General features: G+C 41.9%; 1 protein-coding gene and 1 long non-coding RNA gene across 2 annotated transcripts in view; one reads left to right on the top strand and one right to left on the bottom strand.

Annotated features, from left to right (window-relative positions):
- Window positions 1-23,163, bottom strand: part of LOC111248184 (netrin receptor UNC5B-like) — a 33,801-nt gene extending 10,638 nt beyond the window's left edge. Inside the window, exon 1 of the mRNA XM_022800068.2 lies at window positions 22,321-23,163. Within this exon, the coding sequence (XP_022655803.1) occupies window positions 22,321-22,417 (97 nt within the window). The 5' untranslated portion in view covers window positions 22,418-23,163. The remainder of the gene's footprint in view (window positions 1-22,320) is intronic.
- On the top strand, window positions 1,415-24,492 carry LOC147759053 (uncharacterized). The gene is made up of 3 exons (XR_015324657.1): window positions 1,415-1,514; window positions 22,042-22,251; window positions 23,110-24,492. It is a non-coding gene; the product is annotated as an uncharacterized LOC147759053 (long non-coding RNA).
- The last annotated feature ends 1,760 nt before the right edge of the window (window positions 24,493-26,252 follow it).

The following is a 26,252-nucleotide window of genomic DNA, read 5'->3' as shown; positions in this document are numbered from 1 at the left end:
TCTCGTGAGTTGGGTACCCATTTTCGTATTTGAAGCGCCGTCACATCAAACGATAGAGAAATACATGTCGCAAGAGAAATGCATGTTAAACAGCGTCACATATCTGTTCTGTCCGCAAGTGAGTGAGTCGGCCGATTCAGATACACTACAAAACAGCATGAGCACGACGTGATCTCTACGGTGGGTCCAATCAAGTGGGTAAGCGACATCTGACGCTGGAGCAACGGTGGCGCCGTTAGCAAGGATTAAGACAAGCAGCATATGATTCTATCTTTGCAATACCAATGTGAGCGGCCATTTAGATTCGAGACAAGAACAAATGCTATGATTGGTCAAATATATGTGGCTATTTATATTAGCGATGGCGACGTCATCGCGACTTATTCCGTTTTCATAATACATGCTCCATTGGTAGACAGAACTCATGTGGTAAATGACCACGTATGTTTAGTGAAATGCATAGAGTTTATATAAAATGAACACCATCTGTGCATAAATACAAACGGCTTGACAGATCTCATTTGAAAGAATGCCTGTTTTTGCCCACGGCTTGACAAACGACGACGACGACACTCTTTCCAGCATTAGAATGAATCCACGAAAGCGACTGCTTAAACGCTGTCACGTTAACGGAAGGCAAAAAAAGAGGTCAAGTCTATTTAAGATATGAAGCTGAATCTAAGCTTTTTACCACTGAATCCATGCGAATCCACAAAGTATAGGCTATGCGTCGTGTATTGTACGTCGTATTTGCATTACGTGGTTCGTTTAAAAAATTACGGTTGTATTATGGCCGCCTTATAGCACCTGATTTCTAGTGGGGACACCCGAACACGATCTGAATATTTTTGCTAAAACAGCATCGATCAGTCATGAGCGTCATCGATTCAATTGACTAATCTTTTTGATGATTTCATATGGGTGCCTTTTCAAGGAACAGAATCGTGCTTGGTTATCATACAACACGAAAACATCTTTTTCTTTCTAAATGTCTATCAATGCCTATGCCTGTGTATTCACGTGTATAATCATAGCAGATGTATGTGTAGATGATTCAGAGATATATATCTCTGAATGCGTTTCATTGAACCGCTTCTGTATTGGTCGCACTGATTCCTAGCATCCTTTTTCCTTTTATTCTTTTCTTTCGCTGCATTTTGAGAATCTTGATTTATCCTCTTGTTAGTTCGCCTGGTCATGTCAACAACACACGTCTGGCTCGCAGCTACAATCTCCTGGATTCCATCGTGGGGACGATCGAACGGCGCCCCATAATTGCTGGTGCCGTAGTTACTGCCGCGATTACTGCCACCTTGACATCAACATACAACTCTGCCATGTTCTTAGCCATGCACGCACGCACGCACGCACACACACACACACGTACATATACACATTCAGATACACCGGAATTTTGGTTTTGTCGTATTTTTATCAAATGATAAACGTTATTTCTTCGTATTAAGCATTTTCTTTGTGTACAAGTAACAACGATATCTACACGTCGATACGAGGTCAGGTGTTTTTTGTCTAAAATAGGTTAACAATACAGTCCACATAGATCTTGTCTTGTGCTAATCACCCAAGCTGATGCATACTAAGAACACGTATTGTTTGCTGAGTATGTACCAACGAGGTGACTTAATTACGCCTGTATACGTAATGCGAGAAACGTTCTATATGAGGTTCATGTCTACCATATGGGTCTGATGAATGATCAGCAAGCTAGCTCTCTGCGATAAAACAAAAAAGGGCACTTGGATATTAATTTTGCTTTTCTTTTTTAGTCAATAGATGATCTAATCATGGATGTAGCTCTATTTTTCGTCGGCAAAATATCCATTTTTCTAAATGCTATTGTTACATCCGAATGAATTATCATAATCATTTTCTAGCTCTTCTCACATGGAACCAGCGCGCCTCCGTTCTAGGAATTAGTCTACACCCCCGAAAGTTGTGCGACAATTTCTTCCTATCGATCTTCTTGTTTCTGCATAGTTCAATCAGACGAGACAGATTTATTCAGTTTCTCAAAATGAGCCCTGACTGTTGAGCGTTCAGATTCGACAAAGAACCTCCTGTCACGAGGAGCTTTATCTTGATCGATATCAACACAAATTAAAGGTAATTTGAAGCGAAACAGCGACCACCTACAATTAAAGTCACCTACGAATTTTTCGAGGAAAAACCAACGCATTTTATTTACGAATCGAATCGTTATGGTCGACTGCTATCAGCGCCCATATTACTGTTTGATGCTTTATATACAAGTGTCTAAAATAGAGGCCGCGTGGGGTCCACAATGCCTTATTAAGGCACAGTCGATAACTGAAAGGATCAAAGAGATATTTGTATTAAGTTTATGCAGGTTATGAGCAAGTCGCTGCAGTAATAGTCAATTCTTCATGTACGTAATCAAGAGCAGGTTCCTGACAGCTTACAATAAGCGAATAGACTATACGTAACATGTCGACAGATATTTATAGCGGTGAAAGAAGGTCCACACAGCACGTGACTGTAGATAGCATAGCCTTACAAAATGACAATAGAAGGAACCTTGGTTAAATATCCGAGTATGTACGGAATCTTATGCATCGCAGAATTAAGAAGAACAAAGAATTGCTTTGTAACACCGCTTAAAGGATATGTATGCTTTATTGAAACCAATTGGCTGGGTTAAGGAGTTCAGGAACGCCATCAGCGCTTCCCGTGTAGACAGTAACCGCAAGCGACATTTTTCGAGGGCAATCTGAAATCAAGCAGATTCTAAAATTCGTCCAAACGAAGAGCTAATCTGATAAAGCGTAATCGAGATATCTAGCCCATGCGAATATCATATGCCAAGACCACTCTTTCGGATCGACTGGATATCTCTCAGGATTAACATATTTAGCCATTTGAGTTCTATATATTTAGGGAAAAAGGTCGAACACAGAAAAGTTCCTAATGCGTTTTTGCAGACGGAGGATCACTGCAATGCAGGAAAAGGTCGCATCGCTTAACCCCTACGTTTTTTTTAGAAATTCCCGACCCTTCTTATTCTACGCGTTGCATATTGAATAGCAGACATGACCACTGACAGCATCGTTTGAAGTGGCACAATTCGTAGCGAGACATCGCATCACGTTCGTGGTAGTCAACGAGAAGTACGCCCTTTAAACGGTTTGCAAGGATCTAATCGTTTTCTCGACTAAGATATTCAGACATCCGCATGTAAAACACAAGTCAGGTAACACGTGAAGAAGAGAGTGAGAATCTGCGGCCACCAAATTCAATCGAGGGTTGATTTAAGCAAACGGAAAGAACTGGGCTGCCTTTTCCGTATGGTAGACTAAGATATCCTAAGGCTACATACCGTTACGTACTTTGATGCCGATAGCAGCAACTGGGAGCTAAGCAGGCAGCAGAAGCTTTTCGCGGCTAATTTCGACCGCTAGGTCTTCAGAACAGGGGTCAGTTGTCCTCTCATTAAGACCGCCATTGGAGTGTAAGGCGGCCCTGACAGCCGTAAAATATATCCAGTCGAGTTTTCGCGGTTCTATTCGGTCTCATTGCAGAAATCGTAGGGTAAATCGACAAGCCAGTAGTGAAAAGGTGTGACTCGGACGAATGTAGATGTTTATTGCATAGTTCAAGCTCGAAGCTTGCGCACTTCTTACTGTCTCGTCGGTGCTTTCATTAAACGTTTGCAGAACGACCTACTGACCATTTTTCGTTCAGCCTGTTTCATAGCTCGGCTTAGCATGAAGCGCATTTCCGATCAAAAGAATACTGGGCTGCCTTCAGTCCTCGAATGCCTGAAAAATCCTTTACATGCATTGCACGTTCCGAATTGAGACGTCCAGAGCTAAATGGTGCCTGGCTCGCATTGTACACGTTTTTCTCTGACGAGTGACTGCTACGTTGAGAATAAAGTAGAGTGTAAACTAGCCAGTTATGAAGAACACAGGTAATGACGCGAAACACAGTCTAAAATCGTACTTCAAAAAGCTGTCTAGTTACATGAACACGTTCGTTAAATCTTTTTCTCAGTACTTTCATTATAGGTATTATGGGTCTACATCATGAGAGATTTTGTCGTGACTGAGCCGCAACACATTAATTCAAGCGTGCCGTGCTATTTAAACGACATCATCAGCAGCTTTGATTCGTAACATCATTATCCAATTTGTTCCAATATGGTCATATTTAATGTTCAATTATTTCGCATCGGAAATACCGATTGACGAGAATGTGTCCAAAATGCAGCACAATACATTATGGGCGACGTATTTGTGCTAATATTTCTTTAGGACCGAATGAAACCAATGACTATTGCTTAGCAGCGCCAGATATCGCTAACTCTCTATCACTGTTGAACTTTTATAAAAGCGCTGTTATTATTATTGGATTGGCACTTTTTACATCGCAGTAGAAGCTGTTCGACAGAAGAAGAATGTCTAGATGCACGGCGTAAAGGGTGCGCATATTATTTCGCCACCAGCAGACGAAGCGTTTTCTGTAATTATAGAGAAGTCGAGGGAGTCAAGGTTTACAGCGAACGCTTCTGCATTCGGACGCCGAAAAACAGCCGAAAGGCTGCCCTGGCGGTCGTCTTGTCCTAGGACCATGCCCTTTCCCGGCCGACTTTGACCATCGTATCGGCAGCAGGCTGCTTCAGTTGCTTGGCACAGTCTTTAGTGCCTCTTCAATCTTCGCGCCGACGGGCTCAGCGCAGCAACGTAGGAAGACCATTCCAAGTCTTCACTGACCCCTTCCTGATTCGTGCTGCCCATGGATCCCAGTTGGGTGCCGAGCCTTGTGTTTTATCCGGACATCAGAGTTTTTAACGTCATCAACATTTTCATTCGGCTTCGCGCTGACGTTGCACTCTTTTTCCTGCTTTTCTTACCATTCATTTGGCAATGGACAGCTGCAATTATGGCGGCGCAAATTAACGACGAGGTGACAACAAGCAAGAAAAGTAGATGCGGAGTATTTTTGTATTTTAAAGAAAGCAAATGAGCACTAGTCTAAGAAAGGCAACGTTTTTGTCTCTCACTGATTAATGATTATTATTTACTTAAAATGTAATAGAGTATCTGTAGCTTCATGATTCATGTATTACAACCGCCATCGATTCTGATCTTAGTTTATAAAAACCTAACTTTTATTGTTAGAAGCCTCTGTACTTTTAGAAACTCTGTCTGATTTTGTCTGTTCACGTGCCTTATCCTTAAAGTGTGCCTTAATCGGAGCTAAGGGAGGCGCCGCGTAAATATGCTGACCGGCGACGGCTCATAGCGCCTTATTCGATAAGCAGCTATGAGTTCTTCATGGCAAAAAATTAAATTCTTCCGTTACCAGCTCAGATTGTTGTAGAGGATCCGAGCCTTAAAGAAGCGCTCGTCCGAGTGGTGTGAGCTAGTCCCAGCACTACGATATATCTACAGAAGTAGAATTAACCTATAGACACCGTAGTGGCTTTAATACTTAACAATAGAGGAAAGGTATACAACCTCGCAATGTAAGTAACAGTTACAAACCATGTTAAAATATCGTTCTTTAAAGCGTCTATTCGATAAATCAGAGTCTATTTGATCCCTGACTTTTTTTTATCACTGCTGATCAGACGCGTATGCTTGTACACCATGCATTTTGGCCCTTAAGGCATCAAAACGTTTTTGATGCCCTATGACCCCTCTATGGTACACCACCAACATGCAGTTATATCATAGATACTCCGATGAAACACATCAGCCTAACTTTGGCATTTTTGACTGCTAATTACTGAGGACTTAATAAACCGAGGAATTGTTGGAAATTTTATCTCATATCCATGATCGAAATATGAACTTTCTCTATACCTGTATGCGCCTACGCGTCGTAGGAACTTGTGTGAATGGTTGTATTCATTAAGTTCCTCTACCGTATAGAGCATCTTCAATCAAATAAGCGATCTGTCCATACGACATGGGTGACATTCCGACGTCACATTCTCTTTCATCAAACGTTGAAGGATAGACATTATTACCAATTGACACTGTCCCTCACAGGCAGGAAAGGAGGGACTACAGTGGCTTCTATAGAAAGCAAGCTAAACAGCTTGAATCCTCCTGCGCAACCACATGGCGAACGACGTTTCGTTCTAGCGTATTCATCCTCTTGATGCGTCTGCTGATCATCCCGTGTCTATTCATTAGTTGTAAAAGTACTATCGTGATCATCGTCGATTGTCAACTGTTCTCCCAGTAACAGCTAAGGGGTTCTGCCTAGAATTTACGTAGGTGAGAAACTTTGCTTTCGTGAACATATCGTACATTCGTCATCGTCTCACTAGATAGGACCATCTAGCGGCGACTCAGCTTCAGTCTGCCTCATGCGCATGAAATTTAGCAGAAAGATTTTGGCTTCTTTCTGGCTCCGGATAAGCGGACAGAAGAGCAATAGTAGAAATGGCGGTCGAATAGAGACGAACTAAAATCAATCAAATAAACTAAATCCATTGTGTACACCTTGACTGCGAGTACCAGTACTATTGCTGCTAGCGCTGTTCTAGCTACGCTAATAGAAAATCAATCTTTCGCTTGTCGTCCATGCATGAACGATACCAACGAACAGTGCATCTCAAAAATAAATTGGGCATCAATTTAACTTACGTAGACGAGTAACTAGGTACATGACGGAGTTTCCTGAGGTATAATTTACAAAACGTGGCATAGGTGCTTTACAAAAAATATTATCGTTTTGTCGTTGAGGCTTCCAACTGCGTATTTGCTAAGGACGAACGGACGATGCATCGAGTAGCTTTCAGATAGAACAAAATAGGCGGCAGTAGGCGAAATCAACAAGTTCTACTGCGTTTCGTCATACACCCAGTAGAGAAACCTAAAAAATTATACAGTACCTACATGAATGCTATTGCTAGAGTTGATCTGATAGGATATGAAAAGGATGTTTTTTTAGTGGGGTGATTCGTAGGCCTTTTGCAGTTGGTCCAAATCTACACCTTGCAAATATAGTAGCTAGGCTGACGTTTGAATAGCGAAGGCTAGCAAGATGTCTGGTCAGAAATTTCTGTCCAACTCGCATCCCAACTGTGATGGTTCTCGATTTGGCGTTCACTCACCATCGATCTATCGATGAATTTGTATTGAGTTCATCTGCTATATCAAAGATGTAAATGGTTCAAGCTTGTTAAGTCCTATTGGAACTTTCGTAGACAGTCTAACTTGTCTACCATTTATCTACATGCCGAACCAAACGCCGATTGCCAAGATGTTATTTTATAAAGTACAACGAATCAATACTATGTTTCTAATGATGTCTTACGCTCACTATAGATCGAGTCGACGCCACGGAAAATTAGTCTGCGTTTGTGCATAGCACCATCATAGCCCAGAACCTCGAGTCCTCAAGCCAAGTGTTGTTTTTCCGTTGCGGTCAATCACCAAGGAATTCTGACTGGCAAATGTGATATCTTCTACCATCACTGCAGCAGTGGCAGCTAAGAGTCTTAGATTGCTAGCTAAGTGCCGACCACACGTAGTAACACTCGATCTCACCATTGACTTTCAGTTGGTAATAGAGCAACCCCAAACGCTCTCTCGCTGCTTCAGTAGCAACAATGAAATGTTTACAAACATAGCAGAACTACGTAGTTGTTTGTTCACTCTCGTCAACTGACCTAGTATGCATCTAAACTAAATGCCTCACATAGTGCGTCCGACAGGGCCGTTAGGTATCCTATCATGACGCCGGGGCTCCCAGCACGAAACGACGTGTGTCTACACCCGGATTCAAAAATAAGTCACTATGTCCTTGTGATCAATAGAAGAACACGTTACCCACAACGCTTTCATGGAGGCGTTTTCATGTCTGTTACAATAATTTCGTATAACTGAGAGTTATTACACCTCATACAGATTATAATATTCCAATATCTGTCAAAAATTCGGCGTTTAACATCCATGAGCATAGACACCCTTTCAAACTAAACCTCGTTTACAGCATTTCTGGTCTAAATAGATGAAGATTGTTGATGACGACCAATTTCTCCTAAGCTAAGCACAATCATAAAATCGTCATCCATCGTGCAACCGATACACCCAGCGGCCAATACAGCTATCGCATGCTTGCAAATGTTGTCGAGGCTCTGGTTGAATTTAGATAGGTAGTATGATTTTTGCATCGTTTCGATACGAGAACCGTTCGACTGCTTCCCTCGAGGCCGATGATGTTAGGTAGGGGGGACGGATCCCAAAAGTTTTAGACGTTGAGTAACGGAACTTGGAGGGGTTGCGGATCGAGCAAACGACAGCGTGATCGAAGCCACTCACGCCACGCGACCTGGGGTGTTCGACAAGAGCTGGGAGACCCAGGGGTTGAATGTAGACGAACGGGCAGGAGAATCGGGTTTGGGAAAAAAGGCTACTTCTAGACACGGGCTGGTAGCGGCTGGTTGACGACGTTTTAAAGCGGCTTCGTTTGTGTGCGCGCGCGGACGCATATTGCTATGGTAGGCAGCACATATGGTACCACAACTGATAGGTATGTAGATGCACGCTAACTGACACACACTGCACCCGGTCGCAGGCGAAAACACCGTTGGATGAAACTAGCCGTTAAGTCTGGCAGCCGTTTGGTAGGGACAGTGTCATTGCATGCTGGAAATTTAGAAAGTTGTGAAAGGTCTAAGTAGAAAGGGAGGATGGCCACCTTGAACGGGTTTGTGCTTACATCTAACACATATATACATGCATGTTAAGTAAATTCGTTCAAAACAGCACCCAAAGCTATAACTGTCTTTATTCAGCTTGTATAACACAGATAACCAGTTATCAGTGCAGCTTTTTTCTCGTACATGCGATCAATCCGTATTGAAAGCACGAACCTTTAACGTTCGGAGTAAACGTCAACTATATATATATATGACATAATAATCTAAAATGGTAAAAATTTACAACAACAAAGTCAACGTGTTCCATCTGTATAACTGGTAATGGACATTCGGCGGTATCAAAAAGGCTGGCAGCAGTGTATGTAGTTGTATGCATGATTCTTTGTAGCGTTACAATTTACCAAGACTGGACGAGCCGACAGCTAAAGGCGAATTTCATGATTTGTCGCGGGGATATATGGATTTCTATTTATTGAAATTGATTAGCGAGGACAATCGATAGCAGCTGCAAGTTTGGTTGAAGGAAAAACAACAGATATCAATAGACAATATCGCAGCGCAACACTGCTCATAGCAGTCTCTACATGAGATATTTTGAAAAAAAAACATTGAAATATACATAAATCACACATAGGTACAATGAGCGAAAGTTTCACTAACCTATTTGGTTGCGTCTGTCAACAAGGTACGAACCTGGTCTGAAGATGATGACTATTTTTGGTTTTTGTTCCCTCTTCCCAATTATCCGTCTGCTGACAGTCAAATGTTATACATCGTTGTCAAGCTCTTTTTTTGTATAGTAGGTAATTGGTATCGTTTTGTTAAGATCGCATGACCTCGTACTCGAAAAAAACGTATGGTGGAAAAAATACCATTTTGGACCCTATTTATTTCTTTCTTCCTTCAAGCTGAGGGAGCTGCCGAGACGATATCCACGAGGTCTCTATGAATGAGAGTAGTAGTGCTCAGCAGTACCTTGCCAAGTTCAAGAATAGGAATTTCAAGTTGCAAAACGCACTCCAATAGGATTTTCTGGTTTGGCCAGCGTCACATTCGGCTGCTCTCGAAAGAAAGTAATTTTTGCGTGAATCCATCAGCGGTTTTTGACCTATATATGAAGTCATTGTCACATATCCACCTTTTCTTTACTCAACATGCCCAGCTTTGGAGCCCGAGCTCAAGGCCTGGTACTGTAGTCAAACATATGACAAAATGATAAGGGACAAGTTTTCTAACGGCATCCGTATGGCGTTTAACCGTCGACAACAGCATGCTGCAACGTAAAGCTCGGCCATTATTCTCTTAATAAGTTAAATATCAGTATATTCTATATAGTGCGACCATATATTTCAATACTACATTGAACCTAATTAGTCATGTTTGATGCATTTTTGTTGCCATTTTGATTTTAGCGCTAGCAGGGATGACAAATGAAGTGATTAAACTGTACGAGTTGTGCGGCAAAAAAAGATCAAGGCTACGAATACAAGTCCACACATAAATATACGAGTGTATATAACTTTAGCTGATAGAAATAAAAATATCGACAGGAGTTTAGTTTGCCAACTGACGAGCATGATGTCCTTGTATCCTCTGTACCCCTTCAAATGTCTCCTTGGTAGATCTTGTATTTGCAACACCCGTTAGTCAAATTCGACGCCACCCATAATCGGCACTTCATGCCGATCTGTAGATATTGGTAACGAAATTGAGGATCAGGCCTATTACTCGTGGGAATGTTTCGCGTAGTATTGGCGAGGGATGTATTTTTCAAACTAGGTCAATAGCTCAAAAAGACTCATTATTTTAATCATTTCAAAGTAATACACATTATAGGCCTCCTTTTCAAACACACTTACTCGGTACAAAGCAGTCACAAGTTATTGAACCTTTGATTGGGCGCCCGACTGCTAACTTTTGTGCTTACGTAAATAAGTGAATAATATACTATCGAAGAGTTACTATACGGATGACTAATATCAAGGCTCCTCATTAAGGCATCCGCAGGAACAACTACCGCAGAACGTTGTAAATCTTAGAGATTTGTCGGGAAAGATGCTCCGTTTCGCGGTGCAACATACAAACAAGAGACTCCCTGAATATTTAAGGACCCATAGTTGCATTTTCAACTGATGTTTTACATGAAAATTTAATAGAAATGGCTAATGACCAAACCAAGAAAGCAATCAAACATCAAGAGGATATTTCGTATCGTCATTGATACTCGTCTCGTGTTACTTTTAAACGGTGTTTTACGCTCTCTGTAAGGCATCTGTAAGATTATAGCTTTACACGAATGACTTCATCGTAGCAAGAACAAATATAAATCACTTACATTCGCTTTTAACATGGTGCCAACATAGTGTAACAACACAAAAAAAAACTTACGTGGTAAAACATAGGAACGCGGGACGATAGGCCAAAACGTTCCAAAATCCAACGCTTATCCTAAAATAATGTATCGCAGACTGATTCTACAATAGAGAACCTGTTTTAGTGAGCCTGTGGAGCGACCTGAGACAAAAGCAAATCTAACGAAGACTTGGAAGTAAGATCACAGAAGAACTTTTATTGAACTCAAAAACCAATCATTCGTATTGGATAAAATGCCAAATATAACATATTGGTCCGATATAACATCAAAAAGACTCCCCTGACCAGCCTAAAAATCTAGACGGCCTAAAAAGTATATTTCTTTTTAAAGTTATGTTAGTTTTTCAACACGAGGCGTAAAAACGCCCCCGTAAGAATTTAAGATGTCTGGTCTATGGATTTCAAAGAGATGTGAAGGATAGATACAGAATGTACATCATCAGGAGTAAATCTCGCCTTAGCCTCCAAACGAAATAAGTTACTGAAAAAAGGAGAGCCAAATTGTTCAGAGTGCCATATAGTAGTATAGAATATCCTCGTGTGAACCTCACGTTGTAAGGGCTTTGTGTTTTAAACCCAACAATGTATATATATATATATAGTAATTCTGTAGATTATGTAGTGAAAAAATCAGTAATAGATACTAAAAAGTGAAGGCTTATCTTACATATGCACAATCTCAAACATTTGCTAAATAAACCTATCTTGAATCTCTATCTATAAAGTTTAATTAATCAGTAAACATTTTCCAAATGTCTCGTTTACAATATTTAGTACAGGCAGTGCTAGCGACAAACATCTAAAGGGTGTCGGGAAATGATAAACAGGAGACCTTAAAAACAAAATAATGTAGCCAACAGAAGCCACAAAAATAGGCGCTGATATGTCTTGTTTAACTGATCCCGCTATAACGATGTGAGTGGCAATCAATTAGATGCGGCTCTAGTCTATATACAAGCAGATACACAACGAGGCCAAAACAAGAGCAACCTTACATGAGGCAATCCAGGCCAAACCGAAGGAACCGTTTTTAGCTTATAAGGCTAGCGCTTGACAGGCCTTTTTTTCTCCCTCGAAAAAGTGCAAGGCCCTGTTTTAAGGGTGCCCTAGATGGTACTCGGCCTTTACCTGTTTTGTGCTGTGCCAGTTCGCATCGTTGAATACTGTTATGAGACCTATGGAAACATGGGTGCCACTACAACGCCGCATGAATCAGGGATGAAACGACCAGCGGAAAATGTCCGCCATTGTCAGCAATCAGCTAGAGAGAGAAACTTGTTGCAGCCGAACTGGTGCGGCAGCGCCGGCGTTACATATACATACATATATTCGACGGCGTTGCGCTGTATTTGGCCTTTTTCTCATCGAAGCGCGTTTAGCCTTTTGTCAATATTAGCGCAACACTTGATGGCGCCATCCCCAGCGACGCTAGATACCAAGCGAGCGGTGTGTCGAGTCGAACCGACCACGACGAAAAGATATCAAGAGCGATGCCATTCGCTGTTTGTCTACCGAATCGAGCCGCTGCACCAAACAACGCCATCGCGCACATGAGGTAGTTGGCCGTTGGGGGCCACCCTGACGTTGGCTGTTACTGTCTGACTGAGTATCAGTCAATTCAAGCAAGCCCGTCACAGCGCCTTCCTATTCTCTCTACAGGCGGCGGGTCCTGATATTTCTGCTGCTACTGGTGTTGCCGTCATCTGATCGGCTTAGGGATACCGCTTAAGGCTCAGACCGGAACAGGCGTTATCGGATGTGTACCACCGCAGCCAAATGTAGTTGTGTGTTGTTTCATAGAAACAATCATAAGGTTAGAGAACGAATTTGTAACTTTCGTATAAGTTGTTCTAACAAGTCATTGTTGTTGCTTTAGTATCTACCAGCAGTAAAAAGGAATGTCATCAAAGAAAGGAGATGACAAAAAAACACCGGTAAATTTACATTACTTTTTTTCTCCAACCCAGCTCATATACAGAATAAAAGTAGCTCATAATCTTTAGTGCAGAGCCTACAGACGAAGGCTGTAGCTGATCTTGTACTATCTAGAGCATTTAGTACATGAGAGATAGCATCATAATATCTGTGACTGGAAGCAATTGGATATGAATCCATAAAAAGATAGATAATTTTGTCTTATTTTGTATAATATATCCATCCGCGAAATTATAGGGTTAATAGTGGTTTAAGTCGTCACTGAAACCTTGAATAGCTTTAGTGAACGTTTATAGTGATCAACGTTGTTCTCGAGTATTTATTTTTCGCGCATGCGGAAAAAAAACCAACGGCCGTCATCATTTTCGCCAACAATGATACCTGCCACAAGTCATTAGCTCTTCAGACCATCAACAACAGCAGATCTATAAAAAAAACGAATAGAAATGAGATAGGATGTTTGCCACTAGCGGGTCTGTAATTCTATCGACACTCTCGGACGCTACGTTTCTATCTGTTTTATTTTGCAAGACATCATCCCACTGTTTCTTCTTCTTTATCCTGCTCTATCCCAATTCAAATATCTACTGGTATCGATACCAGGTCGGCTGATTGGTGAGCGGCCCATCCCCTGAAAGTTTGTCTTGTCGACCCAAGCAATTATCGTCCCATTATTCTTCTGTTTAATGATTGAGCGAAGCTCAGAGGCGCACTACAGTATTAACGCACCAGATAGCTATTTGCTGGTTTCCTTTTATCCGTTAAGCGATCGTATATAAATCTAAGTACATGCAGATCACTGCAGGTCATCACCACTTATTGACGTAGTTCACAAAAAGCCAAAGAAAGAACCTCGCGCTAGATAATTACTTCACGTAACTCGAGCAACATGTATCTTATGAGCAACTGTATAAACGGCATTTCATATCGGTACTGTGATATCTAATGTCGCCAGATGATCTATACAAATCAACAGGGTACAGCATAGAGTGTCGAAGGCCAAAACACATACGGGTATGATTTTAGTTTGTATCTGCGTAATAGAATGAATGAAGTCGCAGGTCTACAGTAATTACTTATAGGGGTTTCTTTGCAAACTGGTAGTCCTAATCAGAAAAGAAAAGGTATCCTTAGGTGGATATTACGCATAAATATGGATATCTGGAGCAATGATCAAACTTAACGATATTTACCAACGTATCGATGAAATTACGTATGGCCATAGAACACCTGTAACCGGGCGCTGATGGGAGCGCCATCACGACCTGTGAAGTTGATGTCTCTGGTGAATTTTTACAGAGACCAAAACCACTAATTATTCTACTTAAGAATGAACACTATACAGCGCACAATAGATGAATATTTATTATATAAATGGAACGCCTCATTCATATGTGTACAACAAGAAAAACTCCTAGCAAGAAAGCATACGAACGCTGCTTTAGCACCTTCAGGTTTGGATGACACGTGTTGGGACATGGTTTCAGTACGAATGCTTATGTGACTTGCTTTTATAGAAATGTGTTGTCGATTATCTAGCCTCAAAGGTGAATAGACGTTATGTTATGACTCGATCTTTTATAGAAGATATGTCAAAGATTTTTTCGTTTTTGAAAGAAGCCGTCGAAAGTAACGTGAGTGCCGTACGGAAAAATGGTCCTGGCGAAACAAAAGCAGAGCTCTTTTTCCCTTCAGTGTCGCTCCGTTACGAACCGGTTCATGCATAGCGACATTCAGAATCGGTGAATCTTTTGGGTGTCTCCCAGTAATCCCTATATAGCCTAGAATCTCAATAGTGGCCCTATTCCCAGCTCTAAACCCATGCGGTCTGCCAGTAGTTTTTTCGACTTCGATTCGCATATTATTCAAGTTATAGGGGTGATAGGTTTTACAAGCTAATCAATAGAGATATATATAATTCGCAGTAGTAATCTACGTGAGGCCGACGAGTCATAAGTGCCCTCTAAGTTTTTCGCATCGAGCGCATTGGTGATCCTTGTGTCTGGACAAATTGATCTGTCCATTTAAATAAAGGCTAATTGTACAACAAAATGACCAGCAAATGTATTTCATGTACTTTTATATGACATTAGTGCCGCTCTCGCTAGTTATAAAGGTACACGTCGCGGTGTAGAGACCTCGTTGTGGAGGTCAATAACAAAACCTTAAAGCGACTAATTAAACGTACTTTTTTTTTTTTTTTTTTTTTTTTTTTTTATAACCCCAGCCGTATGCTTTGTGGAGTTAGAGCTATCACAGACAAAAAGTTAAGAGTTCACTAGTCCTATGCCGGCTTGCCGACCGAATAGTGCAATGCTTATTGCTATCTAGAAAAGTAGCAGGCGGAGGGAGGTTTCGAAATTCTAGCCAACACTAATAAAAAAAACTGCCCGGCAATCACTCGAAGCGTAATAAATCGTAGGTTTCTTCGCAGTTTAAACAAACGCGTTCTTCGTTTATATGCGGACTTGTCGTATTCTAATTTTATAGAGCTTCTCAGTGCTGACGGCATTCGGGCATTTAACAAACAAGCAAATTCCTCTTAAGATCCTTCCTGATAGGTGATATCCTACCCAAAGGAGTTCTACGCGTTTGCTGAGAATCTTATAAACCCCTCGATGGCCATCACCCCCGCACCACGGGTCCTTCTACCCTAAGCATTCACTTAAGTCCAACGTGCGCGAGCCAGTATTCGTTCCGTCGACCCCGATCCGGAGATAATTCATAGATGCGAAGTAGCGGGTAGGACCGAGTGCTGTTAAGGGTCGGTCGCTGTTATCGCCGTTAAGATGAAACTCTCCCACCATTTGAGACGTGAGATTCTTAGTTTGTTCGGTACTCAGGTCAGCTAGGTTCTTATCATCATCATATGGAACACAGAGGTTGTCTGCGAAAGCTATCGACTTACGACAAGCCGCAAATTTAAGGGAAGGAGAACCGAATAGAGTAGTCGAAACGCGAGGCCGCCGACGACCGGCTCGCTCGGCTAGCCCGAATGTTGCCAATATGGCGACCACATGAAGAGAGAAATGTTTAAACACATAGAAGTAGGCATACTAATACAGAGAAGATGTAGCTAGGAAATCAGCTCGTGCTGGATCTGTCATACTCACCTTCAAGAATTTACTTGGTGGTAATCGACCACGAGGTACTACAACTCTATCCACTTGGAAAACTCTGCCCAGTACCGTGGCTAGCAGGGAGCGATGTACTAGGCAACGAATGTGATAACTATTGCGCGGAGACAGTAAAGGGGAAACTATTCGGCCGAGGCCGTCAGCCCAAGAACGATCAGCTAAAAGTTCTTAACTTAGCGAATGACATTACGAGATGAGTCGACCGCGACTGTTCAGACAGGGACTGATTGGCGCTGATCTAGAAATGTTGTACAAATGCTGGAAAATCAATTAGATTCAACCCGGACGAATTTTTGTAGAGAAGTCAAATAAAATATACAGTACGTTCAGAGTTTAATCGGAGCTACCTCAACGGGATTAATTCATGCTACTCGGCTTAGTAAGTTTGCTTGTCGGACGAATTTTTTCAGATGGACGATATCAATACTTCATTGAAATGTAATGTTCCCTGAATGTACTTGCGACAACAGCTTACTTCTTATTGCTAGATAAACATAATAATTCAGAACTAATCCAATACAATTATTACGATTCATTAAACCGTTATGTTAGTTAAACCGTTACGGTAATAGACAAAACCTACCGACGCAAAAACAATTATTAAGATTATCAACCAGTTGGCTCTTTGATTCGGTCGCGGTTTCAGGCATCGTGCCCCTTCCATCTGAATGCCCTATCACACATAAACGCTTCGATGCTCACAGTTCAATCAGTACCATGCCGGTGATGGGCTGCGATAGGAGGCAAACTGCCAGAGTCACTCCGAGTCTTGACAAGGCGACCCAGAAATCACCCGACTGTCTGGGTGTTTGGACGGTGTGACTAATAACAACAACAACAGTAACAAGAGCAAAAATGGCAGCATCAGGCGGGATCATCACCTCAAGGGAGCAGAAATCTGAAAGCCCAGTTCTTGTCGGTTCTGATTCGGTGCCGACGTCGCAGGCATAACATTCTGTCAGCAGCCGTCGTAGTGGACCCAGCTGCCGCTCAAGTCGTGTACTGCAGTCTGCTTCTGTAGTCAGCTTGAAATAGTTCCACCTACAACACCACACTGACGAACACAAAGCACGCATACATCAAAGAGCTGCCGTAACTGAACAAACGGAACCGAATAAGGTCGAACTACAAGGCGCACAATTTTCAGCGAGCAACGACTAAAACAAGCCACACATGCATCCATAGATACGAAACGTAATTTTCGTTTACTGGACGAGTAGTCAGCCGTTAGCCATATGGGTAAAAGCTAAATAAAAAGCACCCAATGGCGCTAGAGTGAAGTCTATGCATAAATGACTCTACCGAACCCGGTCAGACTGGTTGCCCCACGATATGATTGGACCTTATTACCTGATATAATGGAATAAATTCGCCTTGAACGATTTAAACGCTCGACATACAAAATACAATTCGTAAGCACTAACTGAAGTCACGTCTATACAATACTTCTAAATACAGGAGATTCAAAAGACGAAGTATCACGGAACAAAAGAAAACTCTATTGTTTTTCTGTGCACATCAAAGGCAATCTAAATAAAAACACGTCAGGTTTCATAGCAAATTAATTTCCAATTCAGGCTTTCAAGCAGAACAGTTTCTGGCCTGTTGGCTGGACTGGGATAGTTTATTGCGTCCTTAACCTATCCATTCAGGCTTTTCTTTAATGTCAGATGACTAAAGACGATCAGTTTCGGGGAGGACGACGACAAAGGACCTGTGAGAAAAAGATTTATTACCAAGATCAATGTGCGTGTGGCTCACTTGTCGGTGATCCATTCGCAAAGCAGCTACAATTAATGTCGACAAACAAGGAAAGACAATGTTACCTGGATACGCTGTACGCACAATGGCTCTGATAGGGCGATACAAAATCCCAATGTAAGGGGACAAATTGGGGTCTTACAATTTGGGTAGCTACAGAAGAACAGCCTACAGCCGCCGCAGCAAAGGCAACGTCGACCATACGAAGAGACTGTTTGGCCGGTTGTCTAGCTACGGGAATAGCTCAATCCTGAGGAGATGTCAGGCTCATTAGCCTGTTTTTTTTTTGCAAATGATGCTACTGTCTGAAATCATACGCTATGCACCCAAATGTAACTAACTATTGGTATATATCGATATCAGGCTCTCCTGCGTAGCCATGCCAGGATCATTTTCAGTTCTAGCCCATAGGTGCACAGGCTGAAGAAAGCCGCTCGAAAATTCTATCATGTCATATGGAATATAATGCAAAACTATATCTAGCCATGTCGATTAGTTCAAATACGACAATGAATATTAATTCCATCGAGTTGTCGCGCTGTGTCACGGAGCTTGGCAGAAAGCTGCGAAGACAACTCGGCAATATCAGTCACGTCGGATTCTAGTTAACGAAAAGAGTCGGCAGCCGATTTCCAATGGTTCTTCTTCTTTTTTCTTGCATCCAGCCGTTCATTGCCATTCGTCGCCTGCATTGTTCTACTCGGATCTCTTTGTGTCTATTTAAACGCATACGCTAATTGGTTTCTCGGCCAGCCTCAATCGAGTTTCAGCTGCTCTGTTCGTGGCCGTCTTCAGTCGTGGTCTAATCCAGTTGTTCTATCGCATGTGCCCCCTCTCCCCAGGTGCCCCATGCCGGAGATTCGTAGTCGCTTAGAAAGACCAGAATCGCCATTGCGACTGCCAAGTTCATTGTCAGATGCTGCCGCTAAACGCCCTGTTGACCACACAGCCGCATTGTAGTAACTGTGAACATGTAATAACACAGCGCAAACGGGCTACGACGACAAGCCCATGGATGCAGATAAGTTGTCTGACCGCGGGTGAAACGCTCCCCTGGGTTATAGCGACGGCAGGTAGCGACAACCGCCCCAGGCATACGCTACGACGAAGACTGGCGCCCGTTCCTCGGTTCAGTCCGTTTAGAAAGCAGCTCTGTCAGCGCTGGTGCTACATAAACGTCTGATATCCAGTAAACCATTATTGTTAATCGTTTACAGGAGAGTGTGAGAAGACAACTTTTGCTATTATTATACGTATACATATATACTTTCAGACTCAATTTTTACCATGACACCGCATCACGGGGGATTGGCTGACGCTAATCTGGCAATTTGTGTTTGATGAAACAGGCGTTTTTCCTTTTGCCTTACATAGACGTATATGGTATCAAAAGTCAAAGAAGAAAAAAGTACGTGCTTCGAATTAGCTTAAGTGATTGCCTTGGGTAACAATCCGTATTTAAAATTTTGACTTATTTTGTCCGACCGCAGGTTGGTTAGCATATAACATAGAACGTATCCTGTTTCAATCTCACATATCGACTACTCTAAGACTATAATTTCAAGCTAGCTGCTAGAAGCTAATACTAGTACATGATGTAAGGCGCTAGCAGCAGCTTATTGTCGCTTTTGTCCTAGATAGGTTTTGCCTATTTCCATCAGCCTGGAACAGTTCTCCAAAGCAAACAAACTCGATTGATTTTCTGGCAAATTTTTTATGCTAAAGCAACGTCGAATAAACTCCTCAGAATATAGAAAAACTGTGTATTTTTTGTTCTGGAAATGGCTTGCCCTTTTACTTGTTTCCCAACGACCGAGGAAAATGGCAGCTTTTTTATCTTTCGGAAAATCTTTTTTCGCTGTCTCTTATTTGGTTTTCTTCAGCGGGCCAATGAGCCGCGACCAGCCATGAGCTAGCGGCATCAATTTTCGATTGAAAAGCTTACGAGAACGCCAACAGAGATGGTAGACCAAAATGGCGACAACGACGGCGCGTAACGCCGGGCACTTTTGGGGTGAGAGGACAGGCTGTGGCAGCAGTGGAGGCAACGATGGATGGACAACAGACGTCAGTGAGTGGTCAACAGGTCAGAAAAAGGGAGCCGATAAGCAAAAAAAAAAAAAAGAAAGAACTGCCGCTAGCAGTATAACGATGAGCCAATATGGACGCTTGTTGTTTTATGCTCTTCTGCTTTCGCTCCTCCTTTAAATGCTAGGCATAGAACGTATATATTGGATAGATGCCGAACGTGTGTTGCTTCCCCCTGATACTCGGCTGACTCTCATAGACACCTTCTGAACGCGCGGACGATCGAAAAGCGACGGATTCGACCCGCATCAACTCATTTCACTCGAGGTGATCGAATGTTGTTTCGCGTCATGGTCATACCACGAAGTCACGCAAAGAAAAAGCAAAGAAATAAATGAAAAAAGAAAGGATCTTGTGCTGATATCACAGAATGCATTGTGCTTAATTTCGAAAAAATGCATTGGGGAATATGGGCCGGTTAAGCACTACATAACTAAGTTTTGTTTGTTGTAAATTGTCGGCTCGAAGTCGGAACAAACGTCGAATCGGGATGAAGAATTGTTGAGAACTCCGCATCAGAAGTTTCAACTACAAGTTAGGCAAATAGCCTCTGCACAATTTGTTATATGATTTTTTGAATTGCATAAAATCAGTTTCATTTACTGATGTCTAACTTGATTGCGCTCGTAATGATCGGGTAGAATAACTCGGGGACGAAACGAAGTCTATTTTTAGTGTGGAGATGGTAAACTATGTTCACCATTGAATAACGGCACCTTGCAGAACCCTTTGTCCCTTGTAGAAACTCAACCTAAAATCGCTCATCGCTATGGCCTAAGAGGTTGCCGTCACCCGTCAAAACAGCTGTCACACGGCGTCAGTTTTGACAAGTACTTTGTGGCCATCCAATACACACATACACAAACGCTGGAAGGTGTGTAGCTGGCGTAAATGAAGAGATTTCTAAATTTGCTCCAGTTGGATAGACTAACTAGTCAGTTGCTTGTCTTGCTTTTTAGCGCGTTAAGAACAAAATCTATTTTTGCTTACACTGAATGACGATGTAAGTAGCAACCAAAGGGACGGCTGAACGAGTGTAGCGTAAAAAGTCGCTGGGGCGGTGTTTCATCGAATTGTCACCTCATGTCGACCCAACTTTTCTTAAGGACATTTCAAGTTCGTTTACTCTATTTTAACCATCAATCCGCCCCCGAACAGTAAAGTATTTTCATCATGATTACATTTATGACAATGGACGTAGGGACGTTTAGGGTCTGCCTCGTCAGGGTCGTCCAAAAGCTAATAAGCCCATGGCCACATAACCCAGAATGGGCCAGCTACTGCAGGATCCAGACAGATAATTAAATTCGTTCAATTCAATTCATGCCGTGATTTATCACCTAATTATTGGAAGCGAATGATCTAAGGTTTAAATAACAACACTAATTAATACTGTTACTTAACAGGGCGTAATGACTTTCACTTACACACAGGATATATAGGGACTCCTGAACTTATTAAGTGATGGAAGAAGTGCCTAGCGTTTAAATATTGATTTACTGTAGATAAGAAAGCGCGATCGTCTAAGTGGTCTCCGTAAACTGCTATTCATTTCTTCCTTTACTGTTCTAAGCATAAGCCAGCACCGTCTACATTTTACCGTTTTGAACATTTAACAAGTTGGCGAGAATGATTCGAAAAGAAACTAACCTCTTAATAATTAGTAAATTCTTGATTGGTAAATGAAAATATTTAGTTTCCTCTTAGCTGCACTAAATATATATATATAGCTACTAAATATATATTAATGTTACGAAATTACCAGGGATTTTTTTGTGCAACGTAGTGTGGTAAATTAACAAGGACTAAGGTAGCACATTTGCTGAGCTTGGAACCCGCGACGGAACCCGATTTGGTAACCATAGCTCTATTGATTTCATTGCTATCTTGCTTGTGCTTGTCGCTCTGAGGTTTGCTAAGCCGAATATTAAGTAGGTTTTCTGTCTTCTTTTTCTGAAGGTCGAGCTTGTGCCTGAACTATCGCACTAGGAGCGTGGCAGCATCAGAGCAATTTACTTACTTTGCAAACTTTACCTCGTCTTTGAGCCTAACTATTGCCTTGTTCAATCTTATGCTAACGTGCAACAGGTATTGTTTGACGACAGAGCTACTCTGCTGCGCGCGGAACCCCTGGATCTTCGCGAATACCCGCACCTATCATCATACTTAATGCTCCACTCGTGGAGCATCCGTGCGTTTAACATGTATATAGACACGAGTAACATCAGAGAAGTCAATACGTTTTAACGGATGGCTAATGAACAAGTGCGTACGGCTGACTGTACAGGATGCAAATAGGTAAACAATGTCAAGTTGATTTCAGTGAAAGTCATTGAATTGAAACACATTGTTCTTTGTGCGACTTACCTTTTACAGCGGACTTTTTCCATTTGTTCGGCGTGCCAGCGGTGGTGGCGAGCAGTGCACAGACCGAAGTCAGGATGACAATTGTCTTCGCTCTCATAGCGACTCCCGAAAATATTCCAATCAGTTATGAAAAAACACAGCACTGAGTTATCCACCGACCCAGAAGTTATCCATACAGCTTGTAGGGCGCTTACGCAAAAGCGATCGTCTTTGAACTCGTTACATTGACAATCTTTCCATTGCGATAAGCAAAGTAGCGTGATCTAAAGTTAACGAATACAGAACTTGTACAGCCGTAAGCCCCGTAGACTCTCTATTCAGTTGTCACGACATAGCCCCCCTTCATCTCAGTTTACACTGGAAACTCAAGCTAACAAATTCTGTGAAACCACACACCCGCTCGACGGACACACAGCTAGAACTCCTTGATGTACGCTTAAAGAGCCAAGTTGCCTATTTAGCACTTGATACAATTTAAGTTCTCCTTGAAAACGATTGAAGTAGTAGTAATCCAGCTGTGATAGTTTATATAGAAAGATCATTGATACTGTCCGGTTCGGGGTGTTCCCCTCCGACCAACTGTTGCTAAGCGTTAGTTGCGCCAGACATCTTTTTTTTGTCCTGCTCTATTGAGGTCTTTCCTGCTGTTATGAAGCAAGTTGTTCTGAACGGCCGAGGTCTTTGTACCAGTATCGATGAGGCTGAGCGAACTGGTAGTGTGTTGAGTGTGCTAGGTTTATGGAACCGCCGCGGTTGCCGGCAGGCTTTCATAGGCTATTTCTCTTTCAGCGTTAGCGCGAACAAACAGAGATAGAAACGAGCAGCGGCAGTACGCAGCGGCGCATCGGCAGCGAGAGCTAGCAATCGGATGGGTACGGACCCATTTTACCGGCTGCCGGGTGAACCCTCGCCCATTGGACCTCCACCATCGGAGCACACCAGCGCCATCGCACGTGTATCGGTATTAACATGATGAAACAACACATCTGACAACAGAGGATAGGGTGGGACAAGATCGACAAAAGGACAATGAAAAAAAAACCTAAAATAAATGCAAAGCAGGACACAGTAGTATAAACAAAAAACGACGAAAACGGATATTATGAAACAGTGAGAAGAAGACTATGAGCTAGTCAGTAACTCTCAGGTTCATTTGTTAAAAAAATACGCCTAATTTTTAATGCAGAAGAAGCCTGAACCGAGCAGATTGTCTTTGAGATGAACACGGAGCTGTTCCGTCAAACGTATTGCAGCTGATATAAGGTATAACCTACGAAAGATGTTACGAACTGTCTTATAGGACAATAGAGCCCCCGGTGTGATTAGCTACGAGATATTGCAGTACTCCGAGTACTAAAAAATGAGATGTTGCGGAAAACGAAACACGGATACGACCTTAAAAATTAACTTGGAAAAAATAATTTTAGTAGCCAAGTTAATGAAGATCCACAGCAGTTTATTGGTTTGTTAAAATGAAATCAAGACGCTCATATAATTCTCGATTGACCTTTGGATCAAATAACTAAATTTGCAATACAAATTGACATCGAAAATATAACTTATGCCTTTAGTAATCGTGTAGAAAAGTCCGAAAAGGAACTTTTTTTTAGAACCAGTTATAAATTAGTTAGTAAAAAGGAGCCCGCTCCGCATAACGGTGGCGCTTTGATCGGCCTATCGCACTAGACGCTAGTACAAGATAAACCTTAGAAAAACCTTCGGCTCAAAACGTGGGTCATTAGTTTGGGCTAAGTGCTCGGATAATTCGCAGCCACTAGTTGAATAATGATCATATTTTCACAATGAAAACACAGTCATATCTGGCATGCATCGAATCGAGTGGGAAAAGTTGCTCGAGTGGCGTGAGAAGCTATGGGTGATTGAAGCCCTCGAGGTATCCCCTACGAACCCGAATGAAAGGTTGCCAGCACTGACGAGCTCGTTTGACTTCCTAGTCCAAAATTGCATTCGCTTCAATGCAGAACGAATGCCTATATGGCAAACAAGGTAAATTTGCACCTCGTTTCCTATGATATATGCAGCGCTATATAGAGTGGGCTTCTTGGGTTTAAAACACCGCGCGCTTGTTTTTGCTTGAGAACATCTAATGTTGTACACAATCAGTGTATAATGTTATATTAATTGACATTTATTAAACAGGTATCAGTTACAATAAACACAAATAGAATTTATTTTAATAAACTTTTGCTTTATTGCAATAAAATTGTTTGCTTTATTTCGCCTTAAGCCAGCCATTGCAAATGTCGTTGTTCAATAATGTAATGCACTGCGTTTATTACTTGTTATTATATTAATTTGTTGTTTAATAACCTATAATATAATATATTGTTTAATAATGTATAATAATAATAATAATAATAGAAGAAATTCTCTCAGTGTGTTGTCCATTATTGTCAGTCCACTGAATTACAGCAAGCTCATTTATATGAAATACCTTTAATTGGTTCAGATGCTTAAGGAATCATCGATTTATAACAAAGCATGTGTATCAATCCTCGAATTTGTGTTTGTACTGGTATTACTTGGAAATTTTAGTTCTTTTTTACGTTTTGTTCTCGTAAAATCTTCAAACAAATAAAGCTCAATGTCTCACTACAATCGAGGTTGGGGATTCTTCATCGCCACCATGTGGGGTACTTCGACTCTTGGCTATGGAGAGTTGCCAAATTGTGGCCGCCTATTCTTATCGTCTAAATCAGTTTTTATCGCTTTCATTTTAATCAGCTGCTGCTTGCACCCCGCGCGTATCTGCCCCCTTTATTACTGATCATAATTATTCGTTTATAGTGGCTATTTCTCTGACTCATTTAGTGCATTTTCGGCAAACTGACCGCCCTGCCTATAACCGCAAAAATTCGTGGGCTCCCGTCGCTATGAAAAACTAACCATTCCCATGATATCAATGGCGACGATTTTTGGCAATGACAAAATGCGAGTTTCTGCTTCAGTTGAAAAAAACGAAGAAAAATAATTCCTGATAAAAATGAATCGGATCTGAGCTACGCATTTTTGGTAGAAGCAGCGGCAGCAACCACCGAAGCTGCAGGAACAAGAAGACAGTGCGAGGCGTCTGCGCGGATCTCGGATCATATTCGTATATGATCCTAAATCCTCTTCCTTGGTTTGCCTTGAAGTGCTTTAACGAGATGTCCTTAGAAAAGAAAACAAAATATAGCAAGACGAAAGGACCCTGTCGACTATTTAGTGAGTACACCGGTGTATAAGTTCATGCGATATTTTCTCCGCTGGTAATGTCGTTATTTTCACGCTCATATGATATCGACGAGGATGATATTGCAGGCTTCTATGTTGGCGATAATAAAATCCGTTCCGAGCTGATCGGTTCCCCTGGAGCTTACATTACTCTTTTCTCTCTAGCGATAATGTTTAGGCGGTTCAGTCGGTGAGCGACAGGTTAGCTAACCGTAGCTCCGGTGGGTTGTGAAGAGATGAGGCCTCTGCGGAGGCCATCGTTTGTCGTCTCCCATGAAGGCTGATCTGGCCCAGGCATCAGTTTTTAGCTAGACGCATTTTTATTCAAGAATGCGGGCTGCTTGCAATGACTCCTCGTTGTGGATAAATCTAAACGCTCATGTCCTCGAAGTAATTCTTATAGTGCAGAAGTACGCTTGCAGAATCCTGACTGTCGAATCCTTTAAGGTCCGTCGAAAGAATCTAAAGGGGCACTTTTGGGTGGAGCAAAGGTGCAGTAACTGCGTGGGGACGTTTTCTAGCAGCGCCATTGGTACTGCGATTCGCAGAAATGGGTTAGTCCTCATCGTTTGTGACATACCTGTTGCAATGAAGATTCATATACGAATTTAAATGCGTGACCAACTATTTCAATTGTAGCCAATCTCGTTGGAAGAACCAGTGCCTATAATGCACGGCATTATAGGCACTGATTCAGG

The sequence above is a fragment of the Varroa destructor genome, unplaced genomic scaffold (assembly GCF_002443255.2).
Source record: "Varroa destructor unplaced genomic scaffold, Vdes_3.0 BEIS01000001.1, whole genome shotgun sequence".
Classification (NCBI taxonomy): domain Eukaryota; kingdom Metazoa; phylum Arthropoda; class Arachnida; order Mesostigmata; family Varroidae; genus Varroa; species Varroa destructor.
The sequence above is the reverse complement of the archived record's forward strand: the minus strand, read 5'-3'. Positions and strand labels throughout refer to the sequence as shown.